This window comes from Dicentrarchus labrax, unplaced genomic scaffold (assembly GCF_905237075.1).
Source record: "Dicentrarchus labrax unplaced genomic scaffold, dlabrax2021, whole genome shotgun sequence".
NCBI lineage: Eukaryota > Metazoa > Chordata > Actinopteri > Moronidae > Dicentrarchus > Dicentrarchus labrax.
Window position 1 is genome coordinate 17,837,458 of NW_026136718.1, and position 23,921 is coordinate 17,861,378.

Genomic DNA, 23,921 nt, shown 5'->3' on the forward strand with positions numbered 1-23,921 from the left:
TGCATTAATCCATTTCAGACTAATATGGCTCCTTTTTAAAAAGTTATGGATGTAGGAAAAAAATTAAAGCTTGTATATTTTCCTGATGAGCTACTGCTCGCTATAAGCACTTTTATTTAATATTGTTTTGCAGTTGTATGTGTTTAAAAGCAATTATTTGTGTCTGTTCTTTGTATATACATGTGCATGTGGTCTCCTCCTGTTGAGACTTGTGGTTTGCCTACATGTGCATCTCTATGTCCCACGTTCCCTTCCCTTCCACAGTTACCTTAACGATTTAGAACGAATAGGATCACCGGGGTATGTGCCCACTCAGCAGGATGTGCTGCGGGTTCGAGTGCCCACCACCGGCATCATTGAATACCCATTTGACCTGGAGAATATTATCTTCAGGTACTGGTGTCAAGTGCTGCAGATGATGACACTGGTTGGCCGGCTGCTTGACAGTTGGTCAGCCAGTTGGAAACCGTCGACGCCGCTATCTCCATCTCCCCTGTGCCGCACAGCAGGGCTCAGCACTTTAACATCCCTGATGGTACACTCTCAGAGACTGGCTGGCCTCAAGGCCCCAAACCCTCCTGTCAAGACAGTAATCTTTGTCACCTATGTAGTGAAAGTTGGCCTCTTGAGTGCTAAATCATTTTTTGGAGTCAACTGAAACTTCCCTAAACCTTCAAATTGAGCTCTTGAGGAGGTACAGAGTGAGGAATATTTTGTCTTTGGGAGTTGCCATCAAGGACAAAGCTAGATTTCTAAGAGTACATTTGGGGGTAGAGGTTCGTCCCCTCATAACTCTTACATCTGGACTGATCCACTTGCTTTTGGAGGAGTTTTGCTGTATCTGCGGTTATGCTTCACTTTCTCTTTCCCCCCTCTCTCTTGTCTCTTGTTGTCCTTCCTGTCTCTAGCTATCTAAGTGATCTGGATCGTATTGCTGAATCGTCCTATCTGCCAACCCAACAGGACGTGCTTAGGGTTCGAATCCCAACCACTGGGATCATAGAATACCCTTTCGACTTGCAAAGCATCATTTTCAGGTAGAAAAAGAAATGCACTACTTTTACTGACCCTGCTTTATTTTTTTTTTACCCTACTACTGTCCTATTGTCATTTTCAAATCTAAAAGGCAGTGTTAACATGTTTCATGTCCCCCTTTTGTCTCAATATGTCCCCATTGGTCCCCATATGATCCATTCTGATATTTTCAGTACATTCAATGTGCAACATTACAGTAGATTCCACTGTAGCTGAAACAAGTAGACTTATCAATTAGGGTGTAGGTCTCCTCCCGCAGCGGGAAAAAGTTGCGCCTATGCGTACGAATATGTGAGTTATACGGTATCAGGGCTGTCTGACAGTGATGTAAAGCGGTGTGAATTTTCTCTATGTAACATATATTTGAACTGATATAGATTTTTTTAGGTGGGCCTTGTTTTAGGTGGTTAAAATTCGCTTTGCATCTGGACTCCGTTCACTGCAGTGCAAAGCTGATCGTTTGTGCTGGAGCGGCTCTCTGCTTCTCCAAACTGAGGGATTGCTGAGCAGCAGTTAATGTAGCTAACACACTGACTATAGATAAGTACTTCATACGACCCCACTTCAAAAAACCCAAACTATCCGGCAACATTTCCGTTTAATCTTTTGTTTACACTGTAGTTTATTCAATCGGTTATCCCCCGTTCTTCTGCTGCAAATACTCACTAGCTCACCAAATCCGTAGCTGAAAGTCGTCCCATTACAAATACACTGTTTATTTCTGTTTGGGTAACTTTTGCCAGAAACTACAGTGCCCAGCTGTTTTAGGAGTAGTATAGTATCGTATATTTTCATGACCTGTTTTCATGACCTTACCACATTGTGCCTCATATACTGTAAATGTTAGACCCAGTGACAGGCTGGCATGAAATGGCTTGCATAATACTTAGTAAGGAGGCCATTTTATTTTTGACTCATGGCTGAAGTTAAGTTTCTCCAGCTCTCCCCAGGTTGGCAAAAAATGCATCTCAAAATGCATCAGATTGATGCTTTAAACTATGGAATATTCAAAATTTTCTTCCAAGGAACATGCCCCCGGACCCCCCTAGAGGGGTAATATCCTTCTCACCTTTTTCACCCCTGTCTCAATCCAGTGCGTAAATGGTGAATGACAAAAAACTAAATAGACAGGCAATTACTTAATGTAAATGCATTAAATGGCTATAGCAGAAAAACACAGACCTTAAATAGTATCCATGATGGGATTGGCTTTCATGAAAATCTTCTAGCAATAACACCAAATCTCCTGTAGTTACTTATCCAGTATCAGAATGTATACTGTAATGTATAATTTGTTTAGACTAAACCATTAATTGGCAGAATAATTGATCATGAAAATAATTGTTAGATGCAGGCCTGGCTTCTATGTACATCCATGTTATCACTTAACCGTAGTCTATAATTTGAAACAATATAAACGGGCCTAGATGAAAGAGTATAGGGATGCTTCATGACAATGCCCAAGTTTTACTCTGAGAAGTTTCCATGTTTAGAAACTGAAAGGCTCATAAACTGAGTATTTTTACATAATACTCCTTCCTAATTGTTTTGCGTAGCCCAGCGACACGGCCTCTAGGACCTTGCACAGAGGCAGTCTTTAGGACCCGCCATCAATACGTAGAGCCCGCTTCCCTTCCTCCTCTTGCAAAAAAGAGAGAAGATGAGGAGATAGAGATGGACCCAGGGAACAAGAGCGATTACAGAAGAGTGCAAATCGATAGGAAGCCATCATGTCAGCCCCCTCCTACGCTTGGCAAGGCTAGAAATAACTCTGCTTGCAATGAGGTTGTGCTGAAGAGGTTCCCAGCAGCATGCTGCAGCTAGCCGATAGGCTCTACTCTTCTTGGCTGTGCTGCTGATGGTGAATCACTGCATGCTCTCGATGACATCAGTTTTGTGTTAACACACCGAAAATACAAATATGAAGTAGGAATGAATGTGAGGTGTCAGGTGTTATTGTTGATGATTTTTGAGGTTTCTCAGTTTATGAGAATGTGTTATCATTTTCCTGTGATTAAACATGGAGGATACTTGACGCAGGATGAGAAGTTCCACAGCCTGAAACTCATGTATAGTAACAAGTACATGTGGGACTACACTGCCTCTGCTTGCAGTTGACTAGGCTATAGCTGCAACAAGGAAGCCTCTCATAGACAAACATCTCCATTAGGCTTGCTTCCTTCTCTTTTAATTTGCTTTTGAAGTCACAGAAAATGTCATTTTACTTGGCTTATCCAGCATAGGAGAGCTTATCGTGCTAAGTAGGTCACTCATCCTTGCTAGAGGAAAAAAGGAGGTCGTCTGATGTGAAGGAGTTTTATTTTAGGCTGGCTCCATTTATCAATGCCGTCCTTCCTTCTGGCAGACTCACTGACTGAGCTCACCTTTGTGATGTGTGATCAAAATTTCACTGTCTAGCTTTTGAATGATATTAAGTGATATTTTGTGGAATAGAGACTTTGACGTAACTTATGAGAACAGTCAGAGTTTCATTCATCGTCTAAAGTTGTATTTTCTGTAGCAGTTAGTTTAAATGGACAGATAACAAAATCAGATTTTTCCCCTTTGCCCCTCTTTCATTGTTATCTGGCAGCATTTCGTCTTCAGCCAAATTTGATTTAATTAATTTCTTTTGGCTTTAATACTAATTTGAGTCAATCCATGTCTCGTACTCCACAATCAAAACCTATACAATGTCTCATAAGCCGCTGTTTCTCACATCCTTTAGTGTTTCTTCCTTGATTCCCAAGTCCTTTTTCCCCCTCATCTCTATTCCTTCGATTACTCCACGTGTCCTCTTCCAACCTCTATCTGTTACTCCTCTTGTATTCCTCACACTTAGAAGCTTTTTATATGCACTTCTTAACAAGTAAACAGTTTGTAATACTTTCTAGGGTTGGGCGATGTGGCCTAAAAGTAAAAAAAATTCCCACCCCTTCTTCTCGTATTGGATATTATGGGACAATGATTCTACACATTCTGTGTAGATGAGTGACTTTATGGAAACCTTTATCAGCTGTACATTTATAATTCATCCATTTTTTGTATTGTTTTTATAATGTAGATTTAAATGAATTGATTTATCGCCCAGCTCTACTACTTTCTATCTCCTGCGTGGACTTTCCTGCATCTACTTTACAAAGAAGGGAGAGAAGGATGGTATTGTTTTGTACGCAACATACACTTCCTTGTAGTTATTTTGGTTCACCGTTGGGAAGGCTTGCTCTGTCCACTCTGTGATTCACTCTGCAGATTCTCTGTTCGTGTTTCCTCTGTTTATATTTTCAGTGCAAAAGGGGTGTTTGGCTTGAACTACACTGGACTCACTAGATATTATGTTGAATTAGTGGAAATGTTCAGACAATATAGGGCATTTAAAATGTTGATTGGCCACAACTGAATACAAAGCCACATTTTAAAGGGTGAATGCCTTTTTGCACTGATGCCTTTTCTACTTGAAAATCATCTTCCTGTCCTGAAGTGACCAAGATCTTTAGCTGGTGGCTTGTCCTCAGCTCACTTCAGGGTTTCTTCTGGTGCCTCTGTTACAATGTTTTGAACTATTTGAATTAAATGTAATACATCTAATCTAATTAAGTTGTTTGATTTGGGACACATGCGTTCTATTTTCTGTGATCTAGGTTTGATTTGTTTAATAACCAGGGTAGTTCCAAACATTCAACAGAAGTTCCATCTTTGACATAATGATTAAAACACTTCCCGTTGTGTAGCGAACGTTAAACATCTAAACAATGGAGATCAAGAGAGTCTGAGATATTAAGTGCTAATTGTAATTTCTTCTCTTTTATGTGATTCATTCTACCCTGTGTTGGGTGGCCCTTCATCTCATCCCATCATGTTACAATCAGAATGGTGGATGTGGGGGGTCAGAGGTCAGAGAGGAGGAAGTGGATCCACTGCTTTGAGAACGTCACTTCCATCATGTTTCTGGTGGCGCTCAGCGAGTACGACCAGGTCCTGGTGGAGTCGGACAACGAGGTGAGAGTTGGTTGTTTTTTTTTTTTTTTATTGCGGAGGCAAACACAAGATTTTATCACACTTCATAATAAGACTTCAAGTCTTGTCGTATTTTCACATGGCATCACAAGATATTTGCAGGTCTTTCAGTCTGGTTAGCACAGTGGTTCTCAAACTTTTTATGGCGTGCCTCCGTCAGAAGCCAGAAAAAGTTCTGGTCATTCACATTCACATTAATTGGACAATGAAATGTAGGTCACCTTGACCCATTCACAGTTAAAGCTGCTCTACTCAGTATTTTTATGCCTCTGTGCCACCGATTGCAAGGCTGGAGTCATTATGTTTTCAGGTTGTACATCTGCCTGTCTGTCCCATTCTTGGTAACGCAATATGGCAGAAATCTCTTCAGATTTGGCACAAACATCCACTTCGACTCAAGAATGAACTGAGTAGAGTTTGGTGGTCAAAGGTCTAGGTCACTGTGACATCACAAAACACATTTAACACACATTTAACTTAAAAACCGATGGCCTTCTTGGTCGTAAAGTGAATTTGTGACACTTTTGACACTCAAAGGTAACTGTGACCTCAAAATGACCTTGACAAACAGGTTTTATGTCATAACTCTTAACACAGGATTGATGCTGTAATTAAAATTGGCCATTATTCAACACCATAACAGAACAGCAGGGGAGGTTGTGAACATATTTAACAGTTGGTGGGGCACTGACTTACTGACGTACACTATTGTGACCTCAGAAGAGGTTTTTAGCCATAATTTAAGAATTAATTGGGTGATTCCAGATTTCACATCCATGTTGCTGTGTTTCCCACAGGACGACAGGGACGGCAACAGGGGATAATAATTCTAATATTAAGCTATTGAAAATATATGTCACTACTTAACTCTCTAACTACTTTAATCACCTTGCTTTCTCTTTCAGTAATGTTACTCTTACTGTAGCCAGTAACGTTACTTAAGCAAAATATCTCTTATTTTATAAAGTCTCCCGGAAAAGCACAACTTGGCTTCAGGATTTTTTTCACCTGCGATTCCATTTTAATAACAGCAGGTGAGCTGCGTGTGAAGGAGGCTCGTTGGTAATGACGTAGCCTATAAAAATGATCGAACACAACGTGGTAAAGAATGTCATCAGCAACAGCTGATGTATTCACCGCTGTTCACTCTTGCTTCAAAATTAATCTGACTTACGTGACTGCAAACAACATATTGGAGTGCACCTACGTAATCGTGAGTCAATGTGTTCACCACAAATGTTATACGAGTCTGAACAGACATGGATGTAAACTGCAACTTGAGTTGTTGGTGGAGGCATCAAATTGCAGGGCGGTAATTCTAGTTACATTGACAAGGAATCAGTTCATAGTTAAAGCTGCACTACTTAATATTTTTGTATTGACAATGGATCAAATGACAACAATCTGCGTAATGTGAAAGTTGTCACTTGTAATGACGAACATTCAGAGAATTATCATCTGACTGTAGCTCATTGTTTTGAGCTTTCTGGCAGAGGAGGTTTGCGACTAGCTGGTGAACATAGTGGAGCATTTAGTTCCTAAGAAGCCAGATATTTCTTTCAGGAGTTGGTGGAGATCAAATAGAGCTTAAGGCAGAATGAATATTGTACTTACATTGGTCAGGTGGCCAGAAACACCACTTCAAATGAATGCTAATGTTGATGTTCGTCTGGTAGAAGTCTAAAAAAGCAACTGTTCAACATATCAACAATCAGTGTTGTGTTAGCAGCTTGTTGCGCTCTCTCCATGTCAACAAAAATCAGTAAATGCAAGTTTAAAGCAGCCTTAGCTGTTCTGTCAATTAACAGCAACCATAATGTAGTTAAAATGTAATTTAATGATTTATGTTTTCTATTGAACTACCATATGTAACAGTCATATAGAAACTGTTTTTGGATTGGAGCCTCCCATACACACACAGTAATGATTATTGATGAATCTCTGACAACAAGCGGAACTTGTATCTCTTCACTCCACAGATATTTTGTTTGTCTATGTAGTTGGCTCTGTCTGCTCTGACTCTCCTCTGTTCAGATAGAATTATCGCTAATAAAGCTAATGTGATCAGCCGCTGCATGCCCTCTGCTCCTCTCCTGACAACAAACCATCTCTCTGACCTGATCATATGACAGCTGGGTTTCATAAACCAGACCCAGCTGCCAGCTTGACTCACTATATCTGCTGTACATCGCTACAGATTCATGCTCAACAGTTTACCAGGGTGGATGTTTGTCCACTGGGAACAGTTTAACTGCACACATATACTGTACTTTATCTTCACTGAAATTATTGAACACACAAGGACAGGAATACGTTTTCATTTTTGCAGGCTGCTGTTTATTTGCTTTTCCTGCTTGCAATGTGTATATGGACACAGGTGGTAGGCCACACTAGACAATTTTGATGCTGTTACTGAGCTCTGTTTCTAATTGGCTGACAGCTGAGACAAGGCTGGGCAGCATTTAGGCATCCGTGTGCAGAGATTATCCTGTCGTGTTGACAGGCCCAAGACCGAGACTTTGACCCTTAAGACCAGTCGGAGCCTGACGAGATTGTTTTCAAACATCTTTGATTTCATCGGGTCAAGTCTAGCCAGGATCATATTATGACTTGCCAAGACTAGACTGTGGGAGTGATGCTGGCAAGGAGTTTAGACCAGAGAGGAGAGTCATGTTTGACAGCAACTTTTAGCTTTTAGTAGCTTACATGAGATGACAGGGAAAGTCTTGAGTCATTTTTGTGGTTGTTTTGAGAATCTTGAGTGTTCCCTGGCTGTTTCTCATCCGTTACTACAATATCCTGTATTAACTGCAAATGCTGCATTCCAGCTGCCACGCCATGATGCCATCCAGCTACAGTCCATCACTATTAGCAAGCTAGTGTTTGGTGTCAGAAAAAAGCACTTGACAAATGTAAAGTGTCGGTGTCCAAACATAACCCGACAGTGACTCTTTCTGTGCATTTATGAAGGGTTGGATGAAACTGTGAACATACTGGCTTTGCTAACTGCCTGTCACAGCTAAGCTATGCTAGCAATGTTAGCAACGATATAATAAGAAAAAGTAACATATTATTACAGGTTTAGGTAAATAAACAGTACTCTTTTGTTTCTTTGTGTATATGTCTTTGAAGAGAAACACTTTGTTTCATTTGGCTGCATTTTTATTATCCCTGCTGGTATTTTTGCTGCCGACTGGATCGTTTCTTTCAGTTTATTTTTGAAAGAAGTCCTGTTATGGCACAAGTCCAGAAACCCTTTTGCCCTTCCACCCGAAACAGAAGGCAACAAAAAATATTGTTCATAATGAAGTTTACTGCACTTGTTGGTCATTGCTTATAGCTCCATTCAGCTAAGTCTGGCTTATAGTGCCGGGACTGCCAATTGAATGTTAGCCCAGAAACTTGTAGAGATTATCCTGAAAATCAAATGCATACCTAATATTGATATTAACTGTAGCATCTGTGCATTGGCCAGCCATTTATTCACATTCACAGTGAAGAGTGAATCAAGCAGAGTTTGAGAAGTCTTGTATTCTGATTACATTCTAACCTTGTGTTTATTTTCCTGTTTTTTTTCCCCCCTTGTTAGAATCGTATGGAGGAGAGTAAAGCTCTGTTCAGGACCATCATCACATATCCCTGGTTCCAAAACTCCTCCGTCATCCTCTTCCTCAACAAGAAGGACCTGCTGGAGGAGAAGATCATGTATTCTCACCTGGTTGACTACTTCCCAGAGTTTGACGGTGAGTGAGATTTATGTATTTACTGGCCTTTCTACTTTATTAGACATCTTAACTACAACATGAATTTGACATAGTCTGCCTATCATTGAATGGTTTTGTAATGTCAGACCATGTTGAGCCTCAGCAGTGAATTCAATTCCCGGACTTTTTTAATTAATTATCCGTACAGATGAGAAGTTGAGCCATTAGTCAAACTCGGTCAGTGTTTGTGGCATTTCTTTCAGTCTAGTTTAGCCAGTAACTGACCATTTGTAACGGCCCTTTACCATTAGGAAAATCAAACTAGCTGCTTGCTATCTTAACATTGAAAGTGGCTGTGTCATTATTTGCACACAGGGAGATTTTTTTTCACTCTCAATCTATAACTTTATCAAGGCAGGAACCGGTCAGTTATATTTTTGATTGTACAGTGACACCCTGTGGTTGTGATGATGTACTACAATACTAACTGATAGTTGACTGAACATAGCAGTATTCTCTCTTTTTTGGCTTATGACCCTTTAAAATAAAGCAATACTAATTCACCCCTCTCACCAGTCATATCTAGAATGGTAACTTGTCATCCAGAAGTGATTTGTGTTTTCCTTTCCAGCTGTTTTTGGTTGAATTGTTTAACCCATATTGAGAAATGCTGAAATTAAATAAAGATAAAATAAAGGTTCAATGATGCTAATACGACGTTCCATAGAAGCTAAAAGTAATGCTCCGTTCTTCTCCCAGGTCCCCAGCGGGATGCCCAAGCGGGTCGGGAGTTCATCTTGAAGATGTTTGTGGACTTGAACCCAGACAGTGACAAGATCATCTACTCCCATTTCACATGCGCCACCGACACGGAGAACATCCGCTTTGTCTTTGCAGCCGTCAAAGATACTATCCTGCAGCTCAACCTCAAAGAATACAACCTTGTGTGAAGAGAGAAACAGAAAGAGAGAAAGAGGGAGAGAGAGCAAGAAAGAGACCTGCACCCCAGCACACACACACGCACACACAGACACAATGCAGAGTCCACTTCTAAAAACACACACATCTGCATGAAACTCACTGCTGCTCAAAAAGCATTGCTTCATACTTTAACAGACCAACACTATCCATGTCCTATTCCTACTGTCCTCTTAGCTCCTTGGTTGTTGGTTTGCCCATTTTTTAAAAAGAATGGTTATCTGTTTAGTGGTTCTAATAATTGCCCCTGTTGTACAAACACACATGAAACACACTGAAAGATAACACTCCCTCCATCTGTCCCCCTCTCTTGGGGTTTTGGTGTGCTCTGGGGCTCCTCTTGGCCCTAGGTGTGGCTCACTTTTCTTTTTCTTTACACTACATTATCACCAGTGTGTGTGTTTCGAGGTGGGTAGAGGGCCTTCTCTGGGTAGACAAAGCTTTTATGGACCAAGGGCTCTCTCCCCTTCTTCTTATTTAACCCATGCATGCGATACACTACAGCATGAGGGCTTGAGGCCAGGCTGCAGACCCTGGACTCTGCTCATCTGCGAAGGGTAACTAATTATGATGATAAGAATATATTATCTGGCAGTGCTGGGGTGCAGTGAGGTACTTGGTTCCCCTGGGTCTTGAATTTTGTATTTGATTTATTTTTTTTGTTAACCCTGCCCCACTCAGAGCCCAGACGCTCTGTTGAATGTAAATAAAGTTTTCATGCTGCTCACACAGAGTGAGGGCTACACAGAGACGACTACATGTTCTCTGTTATACTTTCAATATTTTCAGCTATGTTAACGTCTTGGTTGTATTATTACTGCTATTGTTCTCCATTTAAAATTGAAGATGACTACTCAAAGGAATGCAACGCTCCAGAAAGACTCACAATATGTTACTTTTAAACTGCCCATCATTTTAAAGTGTTAACATGTATTATGAAACAAAAAACAACAACAACAACACTACTACCGGTATTAACATACTGTATATCAACTCCCTCGTCATTTTGCCCCCATCACATTGCCAAATTGTAACCACCTGCTTTTTTCTGTAAATATAATTGCATTGCCAGTATCCTGTTCATCCCTTAAGTGGTTCAGATACCAAGAAAACATATTTGGAAACGGTATTGCCAAAATTAGGTGCAAGTTTTCTCTCGTGGATCATTCAGATTTTGATGGCATAACAACTCACTTTGTGTGGCATTTTTTCATGTCGACCATTGTCTGAATCACACATGTATTAGTACTGTGATTTATTTTCTCTGTTTCCTTTATTAATGTTGAGAATAATCTTCCTGTGCACCATGTGCGAATGATGATACCAGATTAGTACAGTGCAATAGTCAGTTGTAGATGAAATAAAGCTTTTGCGCTGCCAGTTAGTTTAAGTCACAAGTTGGTCTTGATCATCCATATGGCTTCTCTCTGTAATCAACTTTATTTAGCCATATTATTTGGCCAACATTTGATAAACTGTAATGATAGCAAGAGAGTAAATATTTCTTTTTTGTATGTCTAATTTATCAATCAGATCTACGTATTGTTGATACAGTAAATGAGACATCCTCCCTAGTTTCAGCTTAAATGTTTTTCCAACCTAGGAGACAGGAGGAGATTTTATACTGCTGTAAAATATCAAAATTATTTTATGGACAAGTGTTCTATCTTTCTAATGATACTTCATATATTTAGTTGTTGCAGTTCTGTTTTGAGATGCCTGACGATGGAAAACACTGTTTCCGTGTCAGGTTTGTGCTTTTATGCAAATAGGAAAATGAAAACAGACAAAAAACTTGGTGGTTGAATATTTACTGTTCAAGAATGCTTGCATTTTTTTGTAATTTTTGAGGATATGTGTTGGCTATTGGTTCCAATCCCATATCGTGTCTCTTGCCTGATAGTTGTTTAAATATTCCATTAAGCTGAAAGTTGATAGATGGCTATTTTTGTCTTCACAATGTAATTCAGGTAAGTTTTCATAACTTTTTCATCACAAGGGCTACTACTAGCAGCTTTGATAGAAATGAAAGGAGTCTATGGACGGCATAGAGAAAAAGGTGCAATTAATTAAGGTGGGGGGGGGGTTTATGAATCAAGAGTTTGACATCCTGTTGAGGGTGATGGCCGCAGGTTCAGTGAGGGAGGAATGGAGCAGTCCACAGATGCCTACATGACATTCCCGAGGGAAGTCTGGTGGCGGTTTAGCTCTTTGTTCATTATCTTTTTGCCTTTAGAAGAGGAGAATGGCTAGCGTCAAAAGAAGTGGGGTTTCCCGAGGTGCAATAGCACAGTTGCACCTAACTATCCTCATACTCTGATGAATTATGTGCTGATCTTCTTGGCTTTATATTTTCCACTATGTGGTTATGCATATTTGGCTTAATCTTCTAATTGGTAGTGTTTCCATGTTTGACTTTGGCATTGGCTGTGTTGGAGTCAGAAAAAAGGGAACACTTGGGACATTTTGACCTTTTTGTGCACATTGAACTAGCTGGAAGGGTCAGATTAAACATCAAAGAAATTATTACAGAGCCTGTCGTACTCCATTTTGTGTATCTTAAATCGTTTGCCAAAAGGTTTACAAGTCAAATTTTCTTTTGAATTTCTGCAGAAAAGCAGTTTGATCTGTTAGATTTAGGGGATTTTACTCGCCCTGTGTATTACTTAGCCTTGATTTTCTTCACACGCACCTACTGAGAGTAATTGTCACACCTCTGGTGCAAATGTGTACATTGTGTTGATAAAGCCATTATCTTGTACGCTTTGACACTTAATGAAGAAGGGACATATATATATATATATATATTTATGCTAAGTGCCACAATTTGTTATGAGTTGATATGAAAATATGAGAAACAATATTGGAGATGTTGCAAAAGCTCTGACTTTGAGAAGTCAAGTTATTGTTTTGGCTGTGACCTTGTTTTTTCCAGCCTGTATTGATAATGGGTTCAGCTTTGGTGCTTCAGCCAACATTTAAAGGCCTTTTCTTGACCTGTTTGTCCCCATGTATAGGGTGATGCTTTTCACACTCACTTGCTAATTTCAGTTCATTTTGTGGGTGATACAATTCAGCACGCTTTTCACTTTTAAATTAAGAGCTTATGTATTTTGATATGTGGATGAATAAACTACGTGACAGACTTTAACTGAGCTTTGAAAGGAATATTTTGTTCTGCTTCCCTGCTGGGATAACATGTGCATCTATTTGTGTTTTGTTCCCCTGAACTGTGGCTTACCACCTTAAGGGCAGCCGTGTGGTCTCTTACACTTCATGCTCGTAGATGAGATGTTGCGCCGAAAATGGACTTGAATGGGCTGCTATGAGGATGAGAAACAAGATGAAAGTGACCACTCCTGGGACCACTGTTTGCAAAATGGTGTACTCTTTATAAAAAAAAAAAAAAAAAACAACTTTGTTGTATCAGTTTTCATATGTGTATTTGCCTTCTCTGGTGAGCACCTCGCAGCTAAACAGAAAAAGTCACATGGCAACACTACCGGTGATGGGAGCTAACAGCAGAGCTGGGTCGGTTATTTGAAGTCCTTTCCATTGATTTGTACTGTATTTGCTTTATTCTGCTTAGAATGCATTCTGGAGAAGGTTTGTACAGCAGTCCAATAAAACACTGTGCCAAACAAAATCAATCAGCCACAGAAATTCCCAATTTGTAGTAACTTGACTCAGATCTCTGTGGTAAAACTTGTTGATCCACTTTTGCATTATGGTTTCGTTTTTTCTTTTTTTTTCAAAATGAAGCTTGTGTGTTAAGCCTCAGTATTAATGTATTTATTGAAAGACTTGCCAAGTGAAGGTACTGAAATGGCCATTGTAATATTTTGGTGGTTATAATTGCAAGTGAGTGAATGAATATGCTGTATGTTTACATGTCTGCCATTCTCTTTTTTTTTTCTCCCCCCCTTTACTTGATTGGACTGTGTATTCTTTCCCTGGGTCGAAGGCACTGAAACTGCACCACTGCAATGGGCCTGCATTCATGCAACTTAGATGTCCGTTCAAGCGCGCTCGTTGGTACTCTGAGGGGTGTGTGTGTGTGTGTGTGTGTGTGTGTGTGTGTGTGTGTGTGTGTGTGTGTGTGTGTGTGTGTGTGTGTGTGTGTGTGTGTGTGTGTGTGTGTGTGTGTGTGTGTGTGTGTGTGTGTGTGTGTGTGTGTGTGTGTGTGTGTGTGTGTGTGTGTGTACTTTTGATGGCTATTGCTTATGCTTGAGATCCATTCTGATTAGAGGGGTGGACATACAGTAATATTAAAAGCTATCTTTGCATCTTTTTCTTTCTTTTTTTTTTTTTAAGGTTGACACACCTTAACACATGTATTTAGGACCACTTTAGATGACAGACTTTTTTAAAAGAGTTCAAATAAACTTTGTGTAGTGGTGTACAAATTGAAAGTAATGTATTTTTGTTTGATTCTTTTTCTTTTTTTTTTTTTTTTAAGTATACCAAATGTAAATTATGTACAATGAGTGTGCCAATCCCCTTTCTTTGTAAAGCCAGATTCTTAACAAGTGCCAATGTTGTGAGAAATCAGAGGGCCTGTGAATTTCATGGTCCAGTTTTTAAAACAAATAAACACTTAAGTATGTGATTAATTAACTAAAAAAAAGGACAATTTTATTCTATATTTAAGATTATTGATGAACTGCTGTTTTTAAGATAAATGTCATTTTAATTGCATGTGTTTGTCAGGTTGGGGAGGGAGTGGGTGGGTGATATACTGTATTCATGCAACGCCCTCATAAAAAGGGTCCTAATGGTTTTTGATTTACAGTATTTTGGCCATATTTCTCTTTTGTATGTTTCATTTCAACCACTGTTGCCTGAACCTCATTCAAACATGAAAATGATTTTCATAGCCTTCTCCTTTAAATGTTTTAAATTGGAATAAAATATGTTCCTATACTCTCTTATTGCATCCTTGTACATTTCCTTTGGAGCGGGAAGTTGTTTTCTTACACTGTATATTGTGATTAAAGGACTATACCACTTTTTATGTTCACTAATACAAGCTGTATATACTTCAACTGACAACCTCTTTCAGAAACAGAACATTAACTTCAGTGGCTTTTTGAAAGTTATTTATTATCCGTAAGGGAACAAACTACAGCATGCTTTCAAAAACTGTTAGATTGCAGCTATAATATACACTGTACACATATAATTTAAATTAGATGGACTAAAACATCCTCAAATACTGATGTGATTTTTTATGATGGATGCAGAGATGATGAGAGGTCACTGGTTCAGTAGCAGCTCATGTGACTGTCAACTGTTTATGACCAAGACTGAACTCAGGCATTCATTTACATGCAGATAATCAATGGAAGTTGTTGTCGCTGATAGAAAGTGCTACAGAATAAGATAAACATTTATTGGAAAAGAACTTCAAGTAATTTGAATCTAAAAGAAAAACTACTACAAAGGTGCACTTTCAGGTTAATCTGTGTGCATCATACAAAAATGTGTCAAGAGGGAGCGATCGTTAACATCATGGTGACATACTGCAAACAGCACAGACAAAAAGCACCTGTGGCTATAATTACAGCTTTTAAAGCCTGATTCTCGCACATTTTAATGCCAAATATATTAAATGATGATGGAAATAAATCAACACAGAAGGTATTTAGTTTTTTAAATCAGAATTTCATATCTGGCAGCAGAGAGAAGACTTTGACACAAACAACATTTAGCCCATGATGCAGGGTAATAACATTTACTGCAAATATGAAAGAAATTCATAAAATGTCAAATGTGATTTATTTCTATTTTTTTAATTAAATTAATTTACAGTTTGATTGCTGGCTGGTCAAGTTTTTAGGTGGGTGGGGTTCTCTATTAAATCCTGGCTAAGGCTAAATAAGGATATGATTCATATAGGTGTTAAATAATAGAGTGAACTGGCCAATGATTTGGTTACTTAAAGTCCAAAATCCTTAATCTGCTGGAAGTGGAAAGTTTCTCTGTGCTCACTGAAAAGCTGATTTTAAGGCGCGTGATAGAGAAACTTGAAGCCACCAGTGCACATACACTGAGAAAAGACTTTACATTGAAGTAGAAGACATCTCGTGTCCAGCTACTTTAAACAATGAACAATGGAATTTTTAATGAGGTAGAATGATTTTAATGTGGAAATTAAGAATCAGAATCACTTTTATTGGCCATGTATGTGCACACATACGAGGAATCTGACTCCGATTTGACCTTGCTCTCAATGTTCACAGACTAACAGCATAAATAAACAAGTTCAACAAAATAGACACAGACTCACATGTACATATATAAACAAACATTTGTATACAGTAGACAATAGTGCAAAGGATGCTGAAATAAATATTTTATGTGCAGGTTTCTTTATGTACATGAGGTAGGTGGATATGACAGTATACACAGTATGCACAGCAAGGGTAGAAATTACACTTTTCTTGGTAGAAAAAAACATGTCAGGCACACATTGTTGTTCCAAGCAGAATATCTGTATATATGTCTTAACACGTGTATAGAGTCTTTAAATGTTAATTCCTTTTGAAGAACAGACTGTCGTTTAGTCAAAACAGGAGAGCTGATTGCATTCATACAGCTCTTTTACAGCTATAAACAGTGAAAACAACTACACGTTAGATGCATTACTGATAATGTTGGTAAACCTGCTTTGACTCCAGCTCCTAGTGGGATTAAAGTTTGGGGTTAGCGTCCCACTGGTTACCCCTCATATGAAGCAGTGCGGGGACCTGTCCACATGAGGCGCTCGTTGCTCAGACATGAGCCGGCTGATGAGGCAGATCTACGGCGTGTAGATCTGCGCGGCCCCGCTGCGCTCACCGCTCTTCTATCCGCTGTGTTTCTGTGTGGGGCGTACAGCTCGGCAGCGTCGCGTCTACCTACCAGCTCCAGGAATGGACTGACTCTCTAGCTTCACCACCACTGAACAAAATCCACTATTTCTCCACCACGACTCGCTTCAAGGGACAAACGTTCAGAGTTTGTTTGGTTTTTTTCTACTCGCGCTCGGGCTCCATTTTTAATTTTAAGTTGTTTTTCCGACCGAGCGACAACGCAGATTTTTTTTGGCCCCACTCGCGAGACTTATTTGTAGCCGTTGGACGAAACGGGATTCAACTTAAACGAACCCGCAGACATTTTGTTATTTCTGAAAATTAGACAATTTTTTTCCTCACCCCTCTTACTTTCTTTTCCGCCAGCGTAGTCGCAAACGGGCTTGAAGAAAGCGAACCGAAAGCTTTTTGAAGGACCCACCACAAGGCGACTGAAGACACCATTACACCCTCCTCTCGCTAGCTACTCGTCCAAACACCGCTCTCTCTCTCTCTCTCTCTCTCTCTCTCTCTCTCTCTCTCCCCCTCTCTCTCTCTCTCTGTGTGTGTGTGTGTGTGTGTGTGTGTGTGTGTGTGTGTGTGTGTGTGTGTGTGTGCGCACCAACGTTATTAATTTACACGCGTTGTGCTCGCGTCGTCGCCGCTGCCGCTTGAGCGTTGAGGCGGAGGAAAGAAAGAAGCTTTGCAGCCGCGATGGATCATTGACTGACAGCTTTTGAAGAATTAGCTAGCTTAGCCAGTGAGGAGCCAGCGCTGATGGTGGTTTCCTGTCCACAGACACAGTAAATACGGGAGTCGGGACAGGTACAGCTGAATGGTTTTTGCTATCACCGAGACAAGACACCGACTGTTTTACCTCGCTTGCGGCTAAAACAAAAAAAAAAAAAAAAAAAGTGCATTACTCACATTCAGCGTGGTTATTTATTTTTTTTTTTTTTAAGGGGGGGTCGCTTCGCTAGCTACCATTAGCTAGTCATCCTGCTAACGCTGGACAGCTCCTGTTAGAGGCTGGGCCAGTTTTGGACAAAGGACCAACGCAAGGAAAAATATAAACACAGAGCACTCAGTTGATCGTGTTTGACAGCAACAAACAAGGAATTGACATGATGTTTCCACAATCAAGACACTCAGTAAGTGGTTGTTTTGTTCTTTCTTTTCTTTTCTTTTTTTCCCTATTTGACATTTGTCGGAAATTAAGTACTTGCTCTACAGTGAGTAAAGTGATTTACCCACGCAGGTTAGTTAGAGAAATTGTGCGTGCAGATTGTAATTTTGAATAAAGGTATTTATAAGATTATGGTTTATAACTGCAGTGTGTTTTTAGTTCTGGTAAGTTCTTGTGAAGATGTGTGGTTGAAGGGGTTATGGAGAGAAGAAGTGTATTTAGTGTAGAGAGAAACCATTTTTGGATTTAGGCTTAAACTTTCTGCAGGTGATGGCATCGAAGTCATCCTCCAGAATCAGACAGCTCTAATGAATGCTGTTACATTTCACAACCATACAATTGTTTTTACAGCCTCCTGTCAGTTGCATTCTCCAATATGCCAAAACCCATGCCCGATTCAAAAATCACTCTGTATTGCTATTATGTGCAGGTGGGTGTTTTTATGACTGGGGGGAGAAAAAAAGCACACATCTCCTCTGTTCCCCTAAATCTCAAGTTCCCATGGTAACAGAAACTCAGTCCAGGGCATGCATTCATCAGTGATGAGGGCTCTCAGCCCATTGGTCAGACATTTATGTTAAATGACTGGCAAAATTGTGTTAATTGTCAATACAGAAATATATGGTTGTGTCAGCACTGCTTTTTTTGGAGCAGTGGTTCTGTCATCCAAGGGCTCAAACCGTTTCTGGCTGGGACCCAGGCTCAAATTGAAGATAGAAGCTCAATTGGCTTCTTATGGTGCCATAAGAAACCCACGTGAAAACCCACATTTGTTGGCCTACCTGTATTTTCACCTTGAAGTTTTGGTTGCCTTTTCACCTTGCCCCTCACAAGGGCAAATATAGCAAAGAGGCACTTGTGTAAGTGCAGCGCAGGTAAACACAACGGCAAGAGGACTGTTATGTTGCCAGGGACTGTGCCCTCTGCTTCTCCCTGGCAACGTCTTGTAGTTCTTTTACTGCTGAAAGGCAAAGAGTTGTTTGCTGAAGCTAGAACCTGAATGTCTTTTGTGACATGAATGGTTTGCCCTTTGGCAGTCAGTCTGTGTGGCAGCCTGATTGTGCTGCGCTGTGGTGCTGCTGCTGATGTGAGCCAGCTGATGTGTGTTCTCAGACTAGGGAGCGGGATGTGAGGATGTGGGAACCTCTGGTTGCAGCCTGACTTGTCAGATGAGTGAAATCCTGTATAAGCAGTGTGTCCCAGCGAGTTCAACTTAAGCGTTCTGAAACTGATGATCTAAAAGGATGTATTTTTATAGAACAACTGCAAATCTAAAAACGACTTCTGTTATGGCTGTATTCTCTGTAGACGTATCCTCAATCTGTCTCTATATTTTAATAAAATCGTATCGTGGCTCCTTTTTTAAATTAAAAGGGGAAACACACTGTGTTGGAATACAAAAACGCTAGTTGGCACAATTGTTGGAGAGAGTTGTAGGTTGTTGATTTATACTTGTCAAGTGGCAGAGGTGAAGTCGTGCAATTTGTGTGCTTCCAATGGGTTCACCTTGTGGCCCCTTAAGAATAAACCTTATAGTCAGGCTGTTAAGTATGGCTACTATGTATGTTATACTAGCCTGTTATTCAGTTTGCCATTCAAAGTAGGGATGCTCATTCTTAATGATCTTCTGATAATACTCACATGCATTATTTTTAGGGACTCACAAGGACAAGATTTCACTTTAGTGCCCTTCTTTTTGGGTGAAGTGGTGAAGCAGTCTCCTCCTGATAGGGTGAGAACTCAGTCACCTTTTCCAAGGTGAGAGCAGCTGGGCCACTCCACTGCTGCCTGCCTTCCTGTCTGATAGGAGGTTATTTTTCTAATCCAATTGAGTGCCCTTATGCTGCTTGATTGGAGTATTAAGACCCAACACACAGGATTAAAAATGGGGTTTGGGAATCACTGGTGCTGCAGCTGCTTTATTCTTAACCTGCTACAACAAGCTATTTCCAAGCCCCCCCAAAAATTCTCCCGTGTGCTAACCCCCACCCTCCACCGTGGCTTTAAACATAAATATACTGTACACACACGCACGTCTTCCCTCTTCAAATCCTTTTTCTCCTCAGCTGCTGCTGCTGTCACAGGGGCCCGAGGATGGGGAGAATGTGTGACACCCATATAGATATGAGTGTCAGAGATAAGGAGCTGGAGGATGAGAGAGTAACAGCGCTGCCTCATAATGACAGATGATGGATCTCTCAAACTGACTCTGTCACCAGCAAGTCTGCTTTCCTTTTACTTTCCTTTGTTCACGCAGTTGTAACATTAGCGTTACATTTCCATATTGGCATACGAAGCGAACAAAAGCTTTACATTTCCACAATGGATATGTACAATCAAGGCCCCTGTCATGTATAATGCCTCTAATTTAAAGCAGCAGAGGATTTGCAGAGGAAACTGGATTGCCAGTGGTGGTGACGTGTGGGTACTCTGCATTAAGGCGTTTCCTGTGTGAATCACAAGCTGTTTTCACATATGAACTCCAAACAATGTCTTGAGAATCAGGTTGGGACATTGTCCGATAACAAGAGGACGTGTTCTCGCGTGTCGGAAATACTTGGTTTAGGCAAACCAAGTCGCTCGCGCCTGGGTAGAGCGTGCAGGAGGAAGAGAATGACTTATCCTTAATGGTGACTCTTTTTGCATTGATGTCAAAACAAACTCTCAAAAATGACCACAAACGACAAAACTTAATTGTTATGGGAACAGGGAAGGGTGATAGAAACGGAGAGCAACGTGCAGCGGCAGGAGAAACGCACACCGCAGATGAGACTTGTGTAGGCTGACATTGATTGGCAGATATGAAAGCGAAACGATCAACGCAGCTACACGCCATGCATCGTCATCAACACGCCCACTCACTCGCTGTGTATACTCTGGACAATGACCTGCACTATTCAAACAAATAAATATAGCAAAATTGTTATTATATTTGGAATAAAAAAATAGATAACAATGATTTTGTTTATTTCAGATAGTTGTCCCATTTATACAGAGAAGACTGGTTTAACAGGGATTCATGTGTCTTTTATGTCAATGGGTGCATTTTAATCTACTGTCACAGGTTATGGGCACAGTTCATTGGTTTAAGAGGGAAAAGTCTCATTTGATAGTGGCACAGTGCCTGACCCAGTTGATAGCATTTGCCATATTGTTTGGGTGTTGATTAATCCTAATGCAGCTTCAACAAAGCTGGCTGTGGCATGAAAGTGGAGCAACAGAAAGGCCTTGTGCCAAAGCCGGAGAGGAGCGCGAGTAATATAGAGGCGAAATCTCTCAAGTCCCCTGAGCCCATGCTCGACTGTAGAGATGGCCACAGGTTGTACACACACACACACACACACACTCCCCCCTCCTCTTGCTTGTCTGCCTTTATCATGCGTTTCCTCCCAGATCTGATGTAGTGGTGGGAGGGTCAGGGGCAGAGGGTGCACAGGCATTATTAAGCCCACTTGAATTAACAGGACAGCCCCCAGCCTTTCCTCTAAAGCCTCCAGCTGGGGGGAGCTTAATCCCCATGGTCCCCTGTCTCGCCCATTAAACAAACTCCCCCCACCCCTTCTCCATCGCTCTGCTGCACACACACACACACACACACGTGTTCAAGTGTGTGTGTGTGTGTGTGTGTGTGTGTGTGTGTGTGTGAGCGAGCAACCAACCAGCCTGGCTGTGTGTGTTGGTTGGTGGGGGGTACCGGACATTAAACCGTGCACACACACAGAAGAAAGGACAACGGCATAGAACGCACGAGCGTACACTTTAGCTCTCTTCTCTGCTGCTAATTATTGCTCTAGTACATGCACAGAAAGGAAAGGATTTTTCCCTTTCGCCCATACAACATCACCCACAAGGACGCACACACACAGACATTCTTACCAGCCTTGAGGGTCTTACCTGCTTTTTGTATCTGGGGAACAAATTGAATGTGGGGGCTTGACACATGCAGGGCAGCAGATGTCTGGGTCGTTAAGGTTAGGCCAGCTGATTAGCATGACAAACAGAGCCCCACAGCCCCCCCAGAAACCCCCGCCCTGCAGGAGGCCCTGCATTTGAGTGGCTGAGTTGAGGCCATGGGTCACAGGTGATGTTGATTTTTGTGAAGGGCCACAGTGGATGATTGTCAAAATGCTCAGTGGTTGGTTGAAAGGGAGGGGTGTAGGCTGGTGCAGCCATTCTCTTCTTGAATGCAGACACACTGACTTGGGCTCAAGTAGGCGAGAGAAGATACATGTGAATACACATTCAAACACTCACTTATACGCCCTTTATACAGAAGACCAGTGCACCCTAGTACACACACTTTCTTTTCAGATTATTTTTTGCATTTTAGGCCTTTATTTTATAGCGCTAGTAAAGAGATGACAGGAAACATGGGAGAGAGAAATGCAACAGGGATCCCCAGTCCGACTCAAACCAGGGACATTGTGTTTCATGGTTGGCAGTTAACCCCTAAAAAAACCCATAACTGCATACAAATTTAGCACATATTGTACTGTAAGTCTTTGTTGTTGTTTTTGATTTCTGGCATTTCCACTAAGGTTATTTTGTGTAATACTGTTAAAGTACTCCACTTGCTGTTCAACTGTTGGATATAGTCCAAAAGGGACACAGACAGCAAATGCAGTTCCGTTTTAAACTACACTAAGTCTGAGGATGTGTCCTCACATGTGTAGACACATAAAATAGAATTATATGGAATTACATGACTCATTAAGAGCACCAAATAGGTGGGAAATAGGGCTAAAATTACATAATCACAATATATGTAATTATGTAGCCTAATGTCAGTATATGATCAGTATGTATTGTGATATAGCACATTATCTGGAAAATCACATGGAATGAGTGCATTTTGTTGGTCATGCTTAAGCCACATGAGCCAGCAACTTTAAAGAATGTCAGGTGGCTGTGTACCATTTAATTATTTGTTTACAAAGCAAGCATGGTGAAGTGAATGTGTCAGCAAGTGAGCATTCTCAGATTTGGATGATATTAATTCTGAGTTGCCTTAATTTACACTCACATGTCAGTATTTTCAAATATATTCCCTTTGCAGAGCATGTTTGGTCTGTTGTTGGTACCCCATTTTATACATCCTTTTTAGGTGTTCACATTAGTGTAAGCAAAACAAACACATTTACAGATGCAACCACACCTTTTCTGCTTTTGGAGTTCACATTGTACACCAGAGTATCCTCTGGCTGGATGGAACTACTGAATCAAGGTGACAGAAACAATTTAATCACTTTTTAAATGATGCAGTCCCCTTGCCGGGCCACTCACAGAACTTTCACTGTGTGGACAGAAATAACTGAAGAAGGATCTATATGGACCCACTAAACAAGCAGTGGCATATTCATTACAGGTGAGGTCAAGAAAATACAAGACAGCTTGTTGTGTGCTATAGGTTTTATCTATTTAGTTGTAAATTGATATTTTAGGAGAGAAACTAGAACAAGGATCACAGGATATGTACATAAAATCTTGTGAATTTGAAGTTGCTATTTGTCAAAATTAAGTGAAAATATTAGATTTTTCCAATTAGGGCATCCCCCTAAATGTTGATGAAGATTTACAAGCTGAATTGTATCTGTACCTCTTTGTCTGCTTGGGCCACTTTACCTTACGTAAAGTACCGGAGCAAATTCACCAGAAAGAACGTGAATATAAATAAAAACAGATGTCAACTGAGTTGTACCATGTTTTTTGTTTTTCTCAAGTCTGCAGTAGCTTTGTGAACTCACCGATCTGAATATGAGTGTGTTTCTGCAGCATTTATGGACGTACGTGCATGTGCAATATCTGAGAGTGTGCAGATTTGTGTGTGTGTGTGTGTGTGTGTCCGTGCATTCTCTGAAGGATGTTGTGCGTGAAGAGAAAAAGAGCAGAATGGTAATGAGTTTGTTCTTGTGTGTGTTTACTTGCACATTCACACGCACAGCTGAGAGCTCATCGGGTGGTATGTGTGTGCGTGTGTGTGTTTTTGTGTGGGAGTGGAGGTGGGGGGGGGGTGGAGTGGAGCGGCTGCATCAGTATTCAGCACTGGCTCCCTATGAGGAGTGTGTGGGAGGTGAGAGGGAGGGAGGGTGGTGGGCGGGGCAGTCCTTCCTCAGAGCAGAACAGTGCGATGGGCTGGAACAAAGCGGCGCAACAGGGGGCTGCTTGATT

At 40.8% G+C, this 23,921-nt stretch overlaps 2 protein-coding genes across 6 annotated transcripts in view; both read left to right on the forward strand.

The window, feature by feature from the left end:
* Nucleotides 1-14,662, forward strand: part of LOC127350563 (guanine nucleotide-binding protein G(q) subunit alpha) — a 34,824-nt gene extending 20,162 nt beyond the window's left edge. The window contains exons 4-7 of one of the 2 annotated variants that reach the window (XM_051377298.1): nucleotides 265-393; nucleotides 4,905-5,034; nucleotides 8,642-8,795; nucleotides 9,516-14,662. In XM_051377298.1, the coding sequence (XP_051233258.1) occupies nucleotides 265-393; nucleotides 4,905-5,034; nucleotides 8,642-8,795; nucleotides 9,516-9,706 (604 nt within the window). In that variant the 3' untranslated portion in view covers nucleotides 9,707-14,662. Of the gene's footprint in view, nucleotides 1-264; nucleotides 394-908; nucleotides 1,038-4,904; nucleotides 5,035-8,641; nucleotides 8,796-9,515 lie in introns of both variants that reach the window. The other variant, XM_051377297.1, reaches the window with a different exon arrangement.
* A 1,923-nt stretch (nucleotides 14,663-16,585) lies between these two features.
* tle5 (TLE family member 5, transcriptional modulator) overlaps nucleotides 16,586-23,921 on the forward strand; it is a 39,927-nt gene continuing 32,591 nt past the window's right edge. For 2 of the 4 annotated variants that reach the window (XM_051377300.1, XM_051377301.1), the window contains exon 1: nucleotides 16,587-17,718. In XM_051377300.1, the coding sequence (XP_051233260.1) occupies nucleotides 17,692-17,718 (27 nt within the window). In that variant the 5' untranslated portion in view covers nucleotides 16,587-17,691. Of the gene's footprint in view, nucleotides 17,719-23,921 lie in introns of all 4 variants that reach the window. The other 2 variants (XM_051377302.1, XM_051377299.1) reach the window with 2 other exon arrangements.